Source organism: Galendromus occidentalis, unplaced genomic scaffold, assembly GCF_000255335.2.
Source record: "Galendromus occidentalis unplaced genomic scaffold, Mocc_1.1 scf7180000075612, whole genome shotgun sequence".
Lineage (NCBI taxonomy): Eukaryota > Metazoa > Arthropoda > Arachnida > Mesostigmata > Phytoseiidae > Galendromus > Galendromus occidentalis.
This window is the reverse complement of record NW_003803602.1, coordinates 2269050-2284718: the sequence shown is the minus strand read 5'-3', so window position 1 is coordinate 2284718 and position 15669 is coordinate 2269050. Positions and strand designations below refer to the sequence as shown.

General features: G+C 52.6%; 1 protein-coding gene across 1 annotated transcript in view; it reads right to left on the bottom strand.

The window, feature by feature from the left end:
• Positions 1-5225: 5225 nt before the first annotated feature.
• The window catches only part of Fife (regulating synaptic membrane exocytosis protein fife), a 29174-nt gene continuing 18730 nt past the window's right edge, over positions 5226-15669 (bottom strand). The window contains exons 7-12 of the mRNA XM_018640200.1: positions 12924-12995; positions 7804-8077; positions 7537-7722; positions 7322-7392; positions 5869-6074; positions 5226-5508 (exon numbers count right to left, since the gene is read on the bottom strand). Of these exons, the coding sequence (XP_018495716.1) occupies positions 5226-5508; positions 5869-6074; positions 7322-7392; positions 7537-7722; positions 7804-8077; positions 12924-12995 (1092 nt within the window). The remainder of the gene's footprint in view (positions 5509-5868; positions 6075-7321; positions 7393-7536; positions 7723-7803; positions 8078-12923; positions 12996-15669) is intronic.

Here is a 15669-nt window from a genome sequence, read left to right as displayed (position 1 = left end):
ACTTGGCATGAATGGGAGAATGGAAGATGGGTGAAATGATTGATCGATCGATCGATCGACGGAATGATCGAGACTTCTTGACCGACTGCCAAGCAGAAGGATTGAATAATTTCAGGAAGAATTCCGATATCGTGTTGAGTGGGTTGCAGTGAGCAAAGGTCAACATTCCTCCAGCGGAGGAGCTTTGTGAGGGTGTGTATGAGAGCATGCGTGGCGGTTTCTTTTATCACCCACCTCGTTTATCGGCCGAGCGACCGGGCGACGCTGTATCTATTAGTAGTGTTTAGGGACATTTCCCCTGGACGGAACGTGTCGTAGATTGGGTCGAGTAAACCAAAAGCCAGAGGACAAGGACACGAGTTTCCATGGTCATCCGTGCCAGCTCCGACGTCAGGTTTGATGGTTTGGCTCGGATATTTTTTCCTTGAGCGAATCGATTTTGATTGAGCCTACTCTGCAGCGGCTCTTTAACGATCCCGGAGGGAGGAGCTCGATGCCCGGCGTGTGGACGTCCCCAGGGTTTACGGAGATTTGCTTCGATCCATTTGAGTGTGCTTGCGTTTGAGTGAAATATTTTGTGTGTGTGGGTGTAGGTACTCCGGTCGACAGCAGCCCAAACCGCCACAGACTCCATCATCGACAGTGACAAAAGTCTGCTTCGGATTACTTCATTTCGACCGGAGACTGTCTCGATGCGTGTCCACTAGCCGATTAGTTTCCGGAGAGGCGAGCACAAAGCCCGGAAGGGCACTCGAATAGGTTCCCGGAGCGATTAGTCGAATATTCGAGACTGAGTTCCCTCGCATGGCATTCACCGATATTCAAGGCGTTTGAGACCGGCGTCGTGATGTGGAACATGAACGAATAGATGAAAGACTATGTAGACGAGCCCGATTGTATCTTGCGCCCGACTGATTGCCTCATGACCAGCTACGGTGAAAGCCGAAAACGGACTCTGTGCAAAATGAGCTTGCTTCGAAACTTTGGAAAAACCCTGGAGAGAGGCTGTAGGAAACTCCCAAAACTGCGCGGAGAGTACCCAGAGTGGCGGATCATTTATCAAACGAACTGCATTCCTCAATTCAGATCTATATCTATTTACATTCCTGTATATCGGAGAAATAAAATTATATATTTTGTTACCAGTATCTACGGGAGAAATCTTGTGTGAAAGCTTCGTGCTTTTCTGGTAGATGAGATCATAGAGCACGCTAGGAACGAAAGGATTCCATTGCACAAAACGTTTCCACCCACTTCCCAAGGCGAAAATAACGGGCTTCTCACGAGTCAAGACATTTTTGTGAGGTTCGAGGATCTTGGTAAAAGACCTGTCAAGTTTATTTCCGATAGGAGAACAACCATTACTCCGTATAGCTAGTGTCGTTTTGCATTTGGTTTTCTCCCCCATCCTCATCAATATTGGAACAAAATTCAACGTCTCCTAATATCGGTCGATATGGGTCGATTCAGGGATTATGTTCATGATGATCACAGGTATATTTACACAGTGGTGTCATTTGAGTATTCGATAGTACATTTCAATATGAATTCATAATAGTATTGAGAATTGCTATTTCATGCAACAGACTCGGTACGATGTCATAGCTTAACAACTAGTTTGTGTATCAATGAGGGTCTTCGTTCTAACCTGCTCGCTTCGAGCTTAAGCCGGTAGGAGGCGCCACCGGATTCCCCGCGGCACGGTGGACCAAGCGGGAAAACCTAGCGTTTTTCGCCAGACACCTCAGCTAGTGTCGACGAAGACTAGCTTCCTTCGCTCCCCTGAAGTCATCTCTGTTCCACTAGACAACCTCGTTTTTGGTGAAATGCTGTCGGAGTAGCAACATCAGCAGCGATGTCGTTTTATTTGAGTCGTGTTCCTCTCTTCCTCTTTGGAGCATCTGCTTCCCGTCTTCGTGGAGACCATTATACTCTACCCGGACTCTCGGCGTTGGTGTCGTCGTCCTCGAATAATCAGAAATGTAGTTGTTTCCAAATTCTGACTTCTGTAATCACGGTTCCCCACGCCGCAGTTCGATTCTTGATGTTCGAGTTAACTATGAACGACCCTTCGGATGTCTACGAGCAGATGCACGACGAGGAAGCAGAGTAGATTCGAACGGGGAAACGCTCTCTGCGTTTCACGCCCGAAAATATCACTTGTCGTAAATCGGTCGCGGCTAGATTGGCGCTCAACAGAGTCGCCAGCAAAGAAGTCGCCTCCAATCGACGTAACACTCCTGTCTCCGGTTGAGTAATCAACGCGTAACCGGTGCGGATATCAAAAAACGAAAACTCATTCTAAGCTTGGCATCGTAGGGATACTAATGATAGGTAGTCATCGCCGTCGCCGCCCCGGAGAATGGATCAAGCGACGAGTAACGATCGGATGAGTTGTCAACATCAGGCTTGTGTGTCATTGTATCGCCGGGATCCTAATGGGAGCCGCACGCTGCCAAGAATGCTGAAAATTTCTGATCCAGACCATGGGGTGAGCTTATCTTCTCGAGAAATTACCGCTGGGCAATGAATGGAGCGGGGGCTGAGCGATTGCCGCAGCATCTGCTTTCTGTTTACGGAAAAAGCCCGAGTCCCGTGAGAGAGGCTGAAGCCGATCATGCTTATCGTTGTTTTGGTTAGGTTTGGATAAGACCACTGGAAACCAAAGGAATCGATACGAGTTGCGTTAGATCACATTATCGCAATGCACGATGAGAATCGTCTCCGGACACGGTCCCGTAGCACTAACCCCGTTCCCCGAAAGCTTGTGGGTAATGGAGTATTGCGCCTGCATGGAGGAACGGGTTCGCCCCCCGAGAGATTTCAGAGCGTTGGAGGGGGCGCGGAGGATGGGTGGAGCGGGAGAGGGGTTTGTTCAAAATCATCTACGGTTCCTGTTCTCGATTTCTATGTAACATTCGTGGCGACGAATCAGCTCCCCGTGAAAGCCATTCAGCTGGTGTATAAAATTCACTCTAAGCTTCTAAGTGCAGCGTTTTCGTTGATACCTAAGTCCGAAAGAGCTCATCGACACCCCTCTGGCTGAGGAAATCCTCATTCTATGGGAGCTTCCCCAGCGGAATTCCACGGAAAGGATCTGGACACTTTCTCCCTCGAATGATAGACCCGGGTCTGCGATCGCTTAGCCGAGCTCATCCGATCACGATCGAATTCATCCCGGCGAGTTCCTTCGCTCGAGAACTTTTCCTCCGCAGTACGGTCGGTCAGTCTCGGGTCTCGAGCCCATCATCCTACGCTTAGTGATTTTCGACCTGCGGATCCCAGTGAGAGAGCTCCCAGTGTCAGAGTTCACTCACAGAGAGAGGACAGTCGACCCCGGCCGACCGGAGCCCCAATCAATCGATTAATCAATCAATCCATCTATCGATTATTCAATCAAACAATCAATCCATCGACTAATCAATTCGGCGATTGATAAATCCATCGATTATTAAATCAACCCATCGATTAACCAAACAATCCATCGATCAATCAATCGATCAATCACTCAGCCTCTCCTTCAGCTCGCGGTTCCTATCCATCCATAAGAGGTTTGTTTGTGATATACGATAAAATCGCCGGTGGCTTCTCATCGAATATGGTTATAGTGATAATAGTGATGAGTTGAACTGGTGGTCGTCTGCTTCGTACAAGGCTGCTGCAGGCGGTGGATGAGAGCGACCAACGCAACATTCAATGCATTCAGGGTTCCTGTTTTGCTTTGTATAATCCTCAGGTGCCGATAAGTAATTCGTTTCGCACTCCTTAAGTAGAGTCAAGGTTAAACATTCATCCACCTCGACCTCGTGACTCGAAAGATATGCAACGACTGATTTCTCGACGATTCGCGGACTGTGGGGTTCGCATCACTCCACGACATGGGTTTCCTTCCCGTCACAGATAAGCTTGCTGAGACGTACCTATATTTGTAAGCTACAACGGCTGCGGCGTGAGAAAAGCGCTCCACTTCCGGAAGAATTCTGCGTGGAAGTATAGCACTTGAACATCCTAGCATGCAGTATGATTATACAGTTTTCGATAACTCGTCTCGCTGCGGGTAGTTCCTCCCTCTACTCAATTTGGCGAAGAAAGCGTGCGAGACAATCTGGCACATGACTTGCGATGCGAGATCCAATGTACAGGTTGCTCCAAAGACTTTCTGATCTCGGAAGAGGTTGTTTCGAGGGAAAAGTCGGAGGATCCTTGAATGTGTTGGTCGGTGCATCTGCAACAAGTCCCGACGGTCGGCGAGACGTGGCTTGATGAGAGGAGCGTGCAGAAATCCAGCCGACTGGCGGCAATCGCACCTCGGGAGTAGAGTGCATGGAGCGGGCGAAGTGTTTAATCACTCAGGAGCTTCAGTGGACTCTCTGATCCTCGTTGCCGTTTGAGAACGTTTCGGGTGTCCCAACGACTTGTGACAATCAAGCACAATGTCAGCACATCACTTAGTCGGCCGGTGAGTAACTGGTCGCTCGGCCTGTCGGCTCGAGTGGAGTCCGAATTGCAATCGGAGTCGTCCTGCCTATGCGAATGTCGACGCAGATGCCACGTCGGCTCAAAACGGAAAATGCGCCCAACACGACAACTGCAGGTAGGTTCCGCTGCTCACGGGGACTTGATGAAGTCAGTATTCGAGCAGGATTAATTATATTCAGTAATAACGGTGCTCCCATCCGGTGGGATATAGACTTTGTTGCCAGTTGCCATGCGACTAGATATAGCGATGGAGGTGACGGTGCAAGACTTGTTTTGCGGCGGAATTCCAGCTCGCAAACTGGAGAAGAGTGCGGCCGATGGTGCTGGCAGCTCGAGCTCGCCGGAACTTTCTGGGACAACTTGTTTCCGAAACTCAAATGCCTTCAATGTGGCTCAGCGGCTCGTTCAACCGCCTGGTCGACCAATTTCCCTCTTCCTCCGTGTGCTCCGGGAGAGTGCTGATATCTGGGATGTTCGGACTTATTAGCTTGCTTGCTCGCTCCTTGGCTTGCTCAATAATGGTAAATGTACTCTGTATCACCGCTTGTTGAGGGGTCCGGGTTGCAGGAGGAATTCTGGCTTCTTCGACCCATGGCTGAGACTCATCATTCCTTTTGCTTCACAATTCTCGTCTCCGGCCGGATAATCAAGGTCCGCAAGATGGAGACCCCTCAGTAGACCGCGAGCAACCGTGCCGGTTGCTTTAAGGTCGGAGCTAGATACATTTACCATCATGTGTCTAAATGCTATATAGGTGGCTGCAATGTGTCGCGTTCGCAACGTAACCGGTACCAATGCGAGCCGGATACGGTGTCTGGATCTGTGAGAACTTTCCGCAGGGGAATCACGACGTCTCCGAGGAAGAGTGCCGACGGCTGATTACCCAGCGTCGGTTGGTGTTCCCATACGGAGAGTTTGAGTGAAGCTTCGTTGAGTTCTTCCGGCTGTAGAGACGGAAACACAAACGACTTGTTCCATTCTGGATTCACTGCCGGTTCGCTGACCGGAGTTTTCATTGGAGTGAAGCCCCTGCAAAGGAAATTCGCCGACGTCACTTCGGCACGTCTCATTTCCCAGTTTTTCCGCGACAAAAGTTTTCCGCCGAAGTCGAGAAATAGGTCCGCGTTCGCACATGCAAAGTTCCCATGAATTTGAGCGGCTGTTCGCGCCGGAAAAAAGCAGCGAGATCGTGACGCCAAGGAGCGACTGGATCTATTACGAGATGAACACTCATCCCCGCTTGTTCTCCTCGGACGGCTTTCGCTCCCATCACAATACCGGCAGCGAAGACGTGATCACTGACTGCGATAGCTGCCGCTGACGGCTTACGTTGCGAAGAGGTTATCATCCGCCACCTTTTCCTTCTCATCCTTCGACAACACAACTCACCCGTCGGGGCTGAGGCGTAGCTTGACGTACGCTCGGTGCAGTGCGGTGACCGCATCCTGTCGGCCGGGTTGCTTGCGGGGCGCTAGGCCGCGTACTGACAACACCCGCACGACCAGGTCGGATCGCTCCTCGTCGTAGAACAGTTGAATGCACATCTCCCCTTCGTCCATGCTGCCCAGAGCGCCACTCCCGGACGCGAGGTCTCCCTGGAAGAATGAACACAATCGAAGCCCTCGACCCGACTCCTCGTCTATCTTGAACCTCAAGGCTACATCCCGCCGAGCGGAATCCACGAGCAGGCACTCGCTATCGCCGGCATGAGCTACCCGCTTGAGAGCTTTCAATACGTAGGAGGAAGGTCTACTCTGACTGAGTCGACTGTTTCTCGCATTCAATCCGCGACTTCTTGGCTCGCCGTCACTTTCCCACCGTGAAATTCACGGGGTTGGAGCCCCCCCTGAGCTTCGAGTACCTAAAATTCGTCTCTTCGGGAATGGTTGGGTCGGATGAAAAGTTGGAAAGGTGCAGGGGGAAGTAATTTCTCTTTGAGATGTCGCGTTCGTTTGGGTTCCCCGCGAGGTCCTCGCGAGAGGACCCAGAGAGCCCCAAGAGAGAGGTCTCTTACCCCGGAACGCAGAGGAGAGGAACAATAATGTGTCAATTACGGCGGCGCGCAATTCCATTCTTCGTCATCTGGCCGTTTTTGGTGGCGTCCTGCTGCCGCCACGACTATTGCCGCTGCCGTCGCGTCGCCACCGCCGCGGCAGCCGCACTAGTGAGTGACGGTGAAAGGAAGAGGGACAATCAGCTCGGCTTGACTATAATGAGGCCCTTCGTTGGTTCTTTCGTCGGTTTCGAGGACTCTACTCAGGCCGCGGGTACGCTTTTGTCGTCGTCGTCACTCCGGCCGGGTGAGTTGACTCTGGCCGCTGTCGCGTGCAGCCGATAGACTGGCGAATTCTGCTGCTGCATTTATGGATGAAGCCCCTTCTCCCCGTGTTGTCGTCATCATCGTCGTCGTTCCGAGCTCACAGACCGAGGAATCTCTGAGCGTCGCAAGCGCCGCAACAACTCCGACGACATCTGGATAGAGCGAGAAAAGCAGAGAGCGGCGCACGTCGAGAGAAAAGCCCTCATTCAGTGCACGTGGCCCGTAGTCTCCGCAAGTAGATGTCTGCTCAGAGGACAGTGAATGGTACGAGTCGAGATTAGATTCATCCTGTGTGTCTATGTTAGGCAAGACCGCTTGTCGTCTTTCAACTACTGTTTGTCGACAGAACACCGCATAGCATGCCATCGAGTGGCTTCGAACGGATGCGACAAACTTCGACTCGTCCCGAAACTTCCGTCGAATCGCGAAGCTTCCACCGTCCGTCCTCAACCGATGGAGTAGCTCGCTCGGAACATGCGATCGGGGGAGGATTCGTAAACCGGCACAGGACGAATAACTCACCGGTAATCTGGGCAGCATCCTTCCACTGTTTCTTCGAATCGGCGGAGCGCGCGGCTGATCCAGCTGACCATCTGCGGAACGAGGGAAATCGTGAGGAACCGGGGATGGAAATTACCACGAGGAGCTCTTCCTATGGAGCGGGTACTCAGCGGGATCGCTCTCGGAAGGCTCGACTACGCAATGGGATTGGGGGAAGAGTTCCTCTCACAACTTACCCATATCGTTGTCTTCGGAGTCTGCTTTGAGCATTGGATTAGATGCGTTCGGTGATACGGGCGACAATCTCCGCCCGGTTTCGACGAGAATCTCGACGACGTCGCCACTTCGATCCAAAATATCAGAGACTTCCTCGAATGGTTTGTCCACCAGACTCTGCCCATTCCACTCGAGAACGATGGCGCCTGTGTTTGAATTGAAGCCTGAATGCCGATCTCCGGGAATGGTTCCGGCCCGCGGGACTATTCTCTTCCGGCCTTACTCACCTTTTTGCAGTCCTGCGATATCGGCTGAAGATCCGAGCAAAACCCAGGAGACGACGGCGTACAGCCTTCCGTCGGGACCTCTCTTTCCGCCCATGAGACGCATTCCGAAACCACGCGTTCGACAAGATGTGTCGCTCTTGTCCCTTTGCAGAATGAGTCTCCTTTGCCGCGGTTCCTGAACTTCGCCTGCCTGAAGGCCGGAATCCACATCGTCTATAACGATGCGAATATTTTCACCTTCGGGTGCAGAAGCGCGTCGCTCCGTGGGTTTACCCTGCAACGTCGAATCAGGATCAGGGAAGAGGACGCTGATGGGATCGGCGGCGGGACTGGTCGGGCTCAAACAGGCCCCTTTCGAGGGAGGGTGCAACTCTCGTACAACTGGCGTGGAATGATTTCGTTGCGGAGGTGCACGTTAGATCAACGGAGGAAAGTGTGAGATAATTATTGTGCTGACAACAACATCGACAGTGATAACATCAAGTATGAACGCAGTAACGACAACACCCACGACGCGGACGTGTAGGTACGACAACAGCAATAGCTACAGCGACATCGATTACGACATGAATTACAACGATATGATCCCCAAGTTCGTTCGCAAGCGTGAAAATTCCTAGCCGAGCTCAAGGAGCTCGCGAAAGAGACAGAGCTCGAGTGAGAGCATCGTGTCACTCGAGCGTGACACGAAAAGAATAATTTTTCGAAGTTGTACAACAACAGTCACACCGACGGGGACACGGGGTACCGGACGAGGAGAAGAGCGGGCCGGTTGGGTGGGGTTGGGGCCGGGAAAGCTACGATCCGTCTAACAAGGAAGCACGATGAGCGAACATATTTTACCTTAAAACCAGAGAGATCGCATTCAGACGGCATTCGCTGAAAGTAAAGCGCCCAGCACATTTAGAAATCGACAGTGACACATTCTCTCCATAGACACGGCGTAGGCCACACGCATATCATGCAGAAGAGTAAGTTCGCCATGGTGTCTTCGCCGAGATGAGATGCCGCACAGGGAGTCGTTCTAACGACTGACGTAAGTTACAGTTACACGATTTCCGCGAGCGAAACGTCACGCACACACCCGCTCAACGGGCTAATGGCTTCCGCCGTGGACCTTTCAGGAAAACGGTCGCGCGTCGAGTAGGTCTCGCGAAGAGAGGAACTGATGGGTTTCGATTCTGATCCAGACTAAATTCTCGTCGTCTCCGTATGGAGTCCCGAACAACCATACGGAACAGGGGGGAGCTAATGCACTCGAACCGGAAACGGTAGATCGGTGCGCAGACCGATCCGAGGATTCGGTAGAATGCAGAGAGAGCGATAAAGGGGGAGTCGGCGGAATACTTCCGATGGCAGCGGACATTGAGAAAAACTCCCGTAAGACCCGAGCCACGGAGAGTCGGAAGAGATAGAGCGATGGGTGGATAGATAGAGAGTGACAGAGAGAGAGTGGGAGAGAGAGAGGAATAGACAGTTAAACGAAGTGAGTCAGAGAGAGATAGAATAGTTCAAGACAGGGCAGGCTTCGTTGGCTTTCCATCGTCAACCGCATCCAGCAGATTCGATCCGTCCCATGGTCGCAGCTTGTCACAGTTGCAAGTCAGCAGTTGCAAATCGTAGCAGTAGGTAGCAGCAGCAGCAGCAGAATTAGAGGTCAATCGCTTGCAGAGACCTGACGAGGAATAAAAACATTTTGCCATACCTGATCGATACTCCCTCGCGGAAGATCGAGAGAGTGCGTAGAAAGCGACTTGGCACCGTGAGGGTGACAAGCAGTGAGCAGAGATAACTGATTTTCAGGGATTTCCATGCGGGGCAGCGCGCTCCCTGTCGAACACCTCCGAGGTTGGTCCATGTCACCGCCCGAATATCCGTCGTTGTAGAACATATTCATATACTGTCCGCTGTAACCTAGCATGGAAACACGAGGGGTTTGGTCCTGGTAGCGAATACGTTATAGATCTGCGTAGTCCGGGAATCGATTGATCGCTCGCCCCCACCTCTATTCATGTTGGAGAAATTCTCGGTAGCACAATCCACAGTGACGCTGGGGATGGACCTCCGAAGCAGTGCAGTGGCGTCATAACTATTGTTCCGGTCGAGGTGAGGATGTCTGTGCTGATTTGACGAATAGTCACCGTGACAGCCCGAGTGGTCATCCATAGGCGATGGAGTACTCTCTCCGCTCACAGTCACCATTGTGGGCACGGGTACGGAGCCGTCATACGATCTCCCTAATTGAGTGGGCCTGGGGACAGACGACGCATACGATCGTTGTCATCTACAACATATATTTTTCCAGCCGCCTCGGCCCGCGGCTTCCGCAGACTGCAGCTTCCGGCGAATTCTTTCGCGATCGCATCATTGACTTACATTGCGTATTTACGGCCGGGAGAAAGTGGCGCCTTGTAGTAGGCGTAGGTGCATCCTGATCGGTCTGAATGTGTCGAGTAGTCCCCACTAACATCACTGACGTCTGAGCTTTCGGAGCTACAGCGACGACGGTTTCCGGCCTGAAATCAAATGAAGCGGCGAATCGAATATGTAACTTGAATTGTAGCCTCGAGGGCCGGTGATGTCCGCTCCCGTCGTCGGGCGTGCGATTCACGCTTTGGTATATCGGTCGGGACCGCCCTGCGAAGTTCCGTACGGGAGCCTGAAAACTGAAAATCGGGTCGATCCGGAAATCTCGCGCTCCGGAAACTCGTTGAGCATCTGTCACGGCTCCGGACGGTCGCGTCAGATCCCGCGACTCTAGACGAGGGCCGCGATACCGAGTCGATGGTGGAATGTTGTCTCGGATCCCGGCTCCTCTTCCGAGTAGTCCGAAGATCATGATATGGGGGGGGGATACGAGATCACAAATAATCAGCGACCCTATCATCTTCTCCGATGATGTCAATTGCCTAAGAGTCGACGAGGATCATGAATTTTCACCGAGAGAACACTTCCCCGATGCGGCTCAGGGGCGGTTCCTTTGGCCGGATACATCTCGGACTATGTGGGACGGAACCATTGTCAGATTCACGCTCGATGAGTAGCGAGGTCTCACAGTCCTGCAGGTCGGAGAGTCCGACGAGGCTAAGCGGAAATCAGCAGAAATCCGGAATATAATATTCCACAGGTCTCGAATTCTTCACCGACTTCGGTACGAATAGTTCGCGATGGATTTCCCGTCTTGCGTACTCCGTTCTCGATTTAGCGATTCGGGGAGGGAACGTCATTACGAGGTATATCAGAGGCAAGAATGGGACATGTTCGAGGAATTGCCGAGCAGGAAGACCGAGATGCGACGAGGAGATCGGCAAAGAGTTCGATGAGGTTATAAATACTTGGAAGAGCGCTCTGGAAGGCCCCCGTAACATGAGTCAGCAATTCGGAAGCCGAAAGAAGTAACGCGTTGGCTTCGGCAGACTCGTGGGGCCGGTCCGGAGGAGTTCCGATCGCTTCGCGAGAGTTCGGTCTGGCCTCGTTTTGAGAGACAAAGAGAGAGGAAACGCTGTTGGGCGCATCGGCCTGAGGCTCTGTGCCGAATGGGAGCATTCGCCACCCCTAATCGCCTCGTGCACGTCCCTTGCTCTATCTCGACTTAGTTCCTTCCAGCTCGCAGACTAGCAGGTCCTCGGCTTGAACTTGAGCTCAATCGCTCCCTGACTGAGCAAAGCCCTGATCAGGTAACTATTTCCGACGATCAATACAAGCGCTGTGATCCCGGAACGCTTTGCACGCTCCTCATGGGAGCAGGAATAACATAGCATTCTGTCGCAGACCGGAGCGAAAAATACATTCGCCCGCTAGGTAATGAACACTTTCCGTTCGCTTCCGGATCTCCGCGGTCGGTCCCACGGTCCGCCCCGAACAGCTCCGTCATCGGTCACGTCTGGATACGCTCTCTCTCTCTGAAGAGACTGCGTCGGCGGGAAAGGGGCAGGGGGATAGGGGGGAGGGGGTTCGAGAGGCACCGGGGGAACATGGCGGAAGATTTTTCAAATATTGAATGCGGAGTCGTCTCGCGATGAGTTACGCGCGTCGCCGGGTTGTCGGACAACGAGCTACAAGTGGCTGGCGGATGGAAGTCTTCATATCGGCATTGTTTGCTTCCCTCCAAAACGAAATCACGTATCCACACTCAGAAGTGAGTCGACATTCGGTGACAGATGCTTCATGTCACTTTGCACGTCGCGGCGGATGATGGGCAGGAAACTTCACCGTCTCGGGAGCCGGCTTCATCTCAGGCGTGAAGTTGACTGTGAATTTCCTTCTTTCGGTTTCTCCCGAGTCCTCATCTGCGATCCCCCGCTGGGAAGCAGCCGCGAATTGAAGCACTCGCATATTCATAAGCCGCTGACAGAGGCAACATTGACTATGTCATAAGTATGGAGGGATTAGCGCTCTCGACATCAGTGCGAATTTCTAGCGTCGACGGCAGGAGTGTCAATCAGTTTCTTATCGACATTTATTCATCATTTCCCCCAATGAGCACTCCGAGGCCGCTCGGAATTTCCTTCCACCGGATCCCGCCCGCCCTGGCGGCGTGCGTGCGAGTTCCGGGAGCTGTGTATACCCGATGCTCCAGAAAAGAGTGGGGGGGGGGATATGGACCGGAGTCGTACCCTCCTGTTTTCCCGCAGTTTTCCCTCGACTGTCGGAGGGAAGTCATCGAATACTTGGTCATGTCGAACGGTCGCAGCCAATGCGACTGAAGAATGAGGGGGTTATTCGTTACAAGTCAAACCAGAGTCCGCCGCCGACGCCGAGCTCGCTTCCGGCCGAAGGTGCCGTTTCTCAAAATAGCATGAACTCGACCGGTATCGTCGTGCGAAGACCGAGAATCAGGACAGCAGCGCTGCAATTTGGAAGGAAGCCAGGCTTCCCGCCACCGCCATTGAAGTCAAATCCTCAGGAAGGAACGAAATTGGAATCTATGGCCCTGGCGATCTTTCTTCCCGCAAGGAAGCGTCGTCTCTGCCGCATTTCCCAGCTCTCCCGGCACGGTAGCAGCTCCCCCGCCCGAGATCATTGATCAGCATCAAGAATCACCTCAAGTCGTTGGCTTTCCATAGATCACGTGAGTACATTTGAATGGCTCGTGTTTTTACCTCTGACGCCCAACTTACCTGGTCGTATCTCTGGTTGTATTCGTCGGGGTGTCCTTGCCATTCTGGATCGCTGGCCTCCCCTTCCTCTTCCTGTAAGGCGGTGAAAACAGGTTTCACTCACGGGAAAAATTGAAGTGAGCAAAAATCTAGCCCGTGTTCATCTGAAGGTGCAAAGTCGAATTTAAGAAGTCTACTCCGCTGGTCGTGACGGATTGTGAGCGATAGCGCTTGTTCGACTGTACAAAAAAGACCGATTGCCTCGACGTCAACTCCGGGAATAACTCCTCTGTCAACATTCGGAACGAAGTTTATCGGTCCCCGTTTCCCCCTAACGGAATCCGCTCAGCCTTCAAGGTGAGCGATGTTGGTTCTTGTTTTTCCGCTCATCCACGGAGAAACCAGGAATGTCATCGGATCCCTAGCTTCAAGGGGGAAATGTCGTCACTCTCTGTGGGAAACCCGTGCGTGCATACTCCCCGACAGCACCGCGCCTGAAACATCGGTTTCCCGCTCCTCGAGGAACAGGGAAACGCCGGATACTGTTCAAGCGATGGAAGGGAAGAACCGATTCTTCACAAGCGGGTTGCGAAACTTTCCATCGTCGCTGTCCCCTTCAGAAAGAGGAGTGTTCCCGAGAATCCCAGTTTTCCTTTATTCTTAATGAGCGTTGACTTTTTTTTCCTCGAGCAAGTCAAGTGTTTCTCGAGGAGTCTTCTCCGGGGCTGTTTCTGAGAAACCGTGCCGTCGACGGATGTCATCGGGCGAAGGTTCGATAGCTGAGAGGAAACTGAAGCGAAAATCGGCTTCTCGAGTGCCGAACAGAGCAGAAAGAATTGAGGAACACGAGATCCAGACAAGCAACCGCTGCTGTGTGGACCGATCAAACGACCAGTTTTCGACTCTTCGGACATTTTCCATTTGTCTCTGGAGAAAAATTCCGACGTCACTGGAGCAGGTGTACGCTGTAGAAGTTGTGGCAGCAGCAGCAGCCGCACAGAGCCTCGGTCGAAGGAGTCAGACAGAGTTCGCCGAAGTCTAGAGGATGCCGTGTTTATTCTGCTCGCAAGCAGCATACGCAGGGGAATAGACCGAGTGAGAGCGTCTTGCTTTTCGAGGTGTCTGCTGCGGGTGGCGAAGGTTACTTGACGCGAGTCGCTCGTGATTATCCCGTCTTCTCATTCCCTATCAGCTCTCATGAATTCTTTGCGGCTGATGCTCGTGCTGCCCCCGTTGTTGTTGCAAGTTAGTGTTCTATTATTCCGCGTGTTCGTTAACGGCGCTGAAGGAGAAGGAACAGGAGGTCGGAGGCTGGATGAGAGCTCTCCTCAAGGTCAAGAGTCGGAGCTCAAGGTCTTCGAGAACACTGCCAACGGAGTTCGCTCGGAAAGAAATATCGCTCCTCCTCTCCGAGTCCGCCGAATATGACCTCGTGGGTTCCGAACAGCCGATGGAGGAATAGTTCCGATCGGTCTACCCGGTTCGCGGTATGAATATTCTCGAGGTTGGGACAGAGCTCGACACCGGCCGGCCTGCGAACGTCTCCGCCAGCATTTAGTCCACTGGGTGTAACCATCGCGCACATTCATTCCACGAGCGTAATGCCCGGAGCGTGAACCGCATGCGGGGCGAAGACGTGTTTTATACCCACGGATCATGAATTGAAATTCCCCGCCCACGCTGCTCCAGGAAAAATCCCCTGTAGTAAGAGCCCGGCAGCTCGGAGATTCAAGAATAACAGTTGTTGTAGTCTCCGTGGAGACGAATACAGCGAGTTTGCTCAGTGTTTGCTATCAGACGACACCGAGAAAACTAACGGAGCCGATTCAACAGGAACTTCGCGACGCTCGCGAGACTTCGGCTTATGCACATAACGTACAGCTCCGACATGTCACTCCATGGAGATGTCTCATGAATTCTCAGCTGTTCCCCTTCGCGACTTGAAGTGAACGTCTTCAGCCCTAACCGGGAATGATACCGAGCGGTCTTAGCGAGAGCGAGTGGGAGATTCTCCGGGACCCTCCCCGCTAGACCGGGCGGATTGAGTTGCAATAAAACCCGCAAAAGCTGGTGGCCGCAAGTTTCGCAGGAACTTGCAGGCTGTGCTCCTCACGAAGGATTTTTATGGCGGTCTAAGCACGCCTTGTAAAAGTTTTGACAACAAAAAACTGAGCGAGCTCCCTATTAAAAGCTCTCGGCGAGCTGCATAACGTTCGACGGTGTCCCGGCAACAGGGAGCATGTCGCCGCGAAAGTTTAGATCGGAGCGTTTTTCTCGGTTGGCCAAAGCGGGAAATTCTGTACTGAGTCGCGCATGGCAGAAAGATATCAACATCGGTGCGGAGCCAACCTGGCGGAAGTTCTCTCCGCACTAATTGCGGGCCGTCTCCGACGACATCCTCGTTGCATTCACGGCAGAGAATACCTGTTGGGATACGTGGATACAGACCTTGCTAGAATGGCGACGTTCGCCTCGCGATTCCTGCCTGTGAGCGTGCGACTTTCTCCTGGACTTTTGCCTCCCTCCCTGTGAGGGCTGTCGCATCAGGTGAGGCTCGCCCTCCATCGGTGCTGTCCGACCTGGAAAAGTGAAGGTTTCGTTCTCATCCGAATCTTTCCAGACCCATCAATCACCAATCTATATCCAGACACGGAGAAGTTCGAGAAGTCGTGAGGAGCCGTGACCGGAGGCCAGACACCTCGGGATCCGAGGAGCGATCGCGCGATAATATTTTCCCCCTCAATGAAATCCACTGGCCGACGAGTCT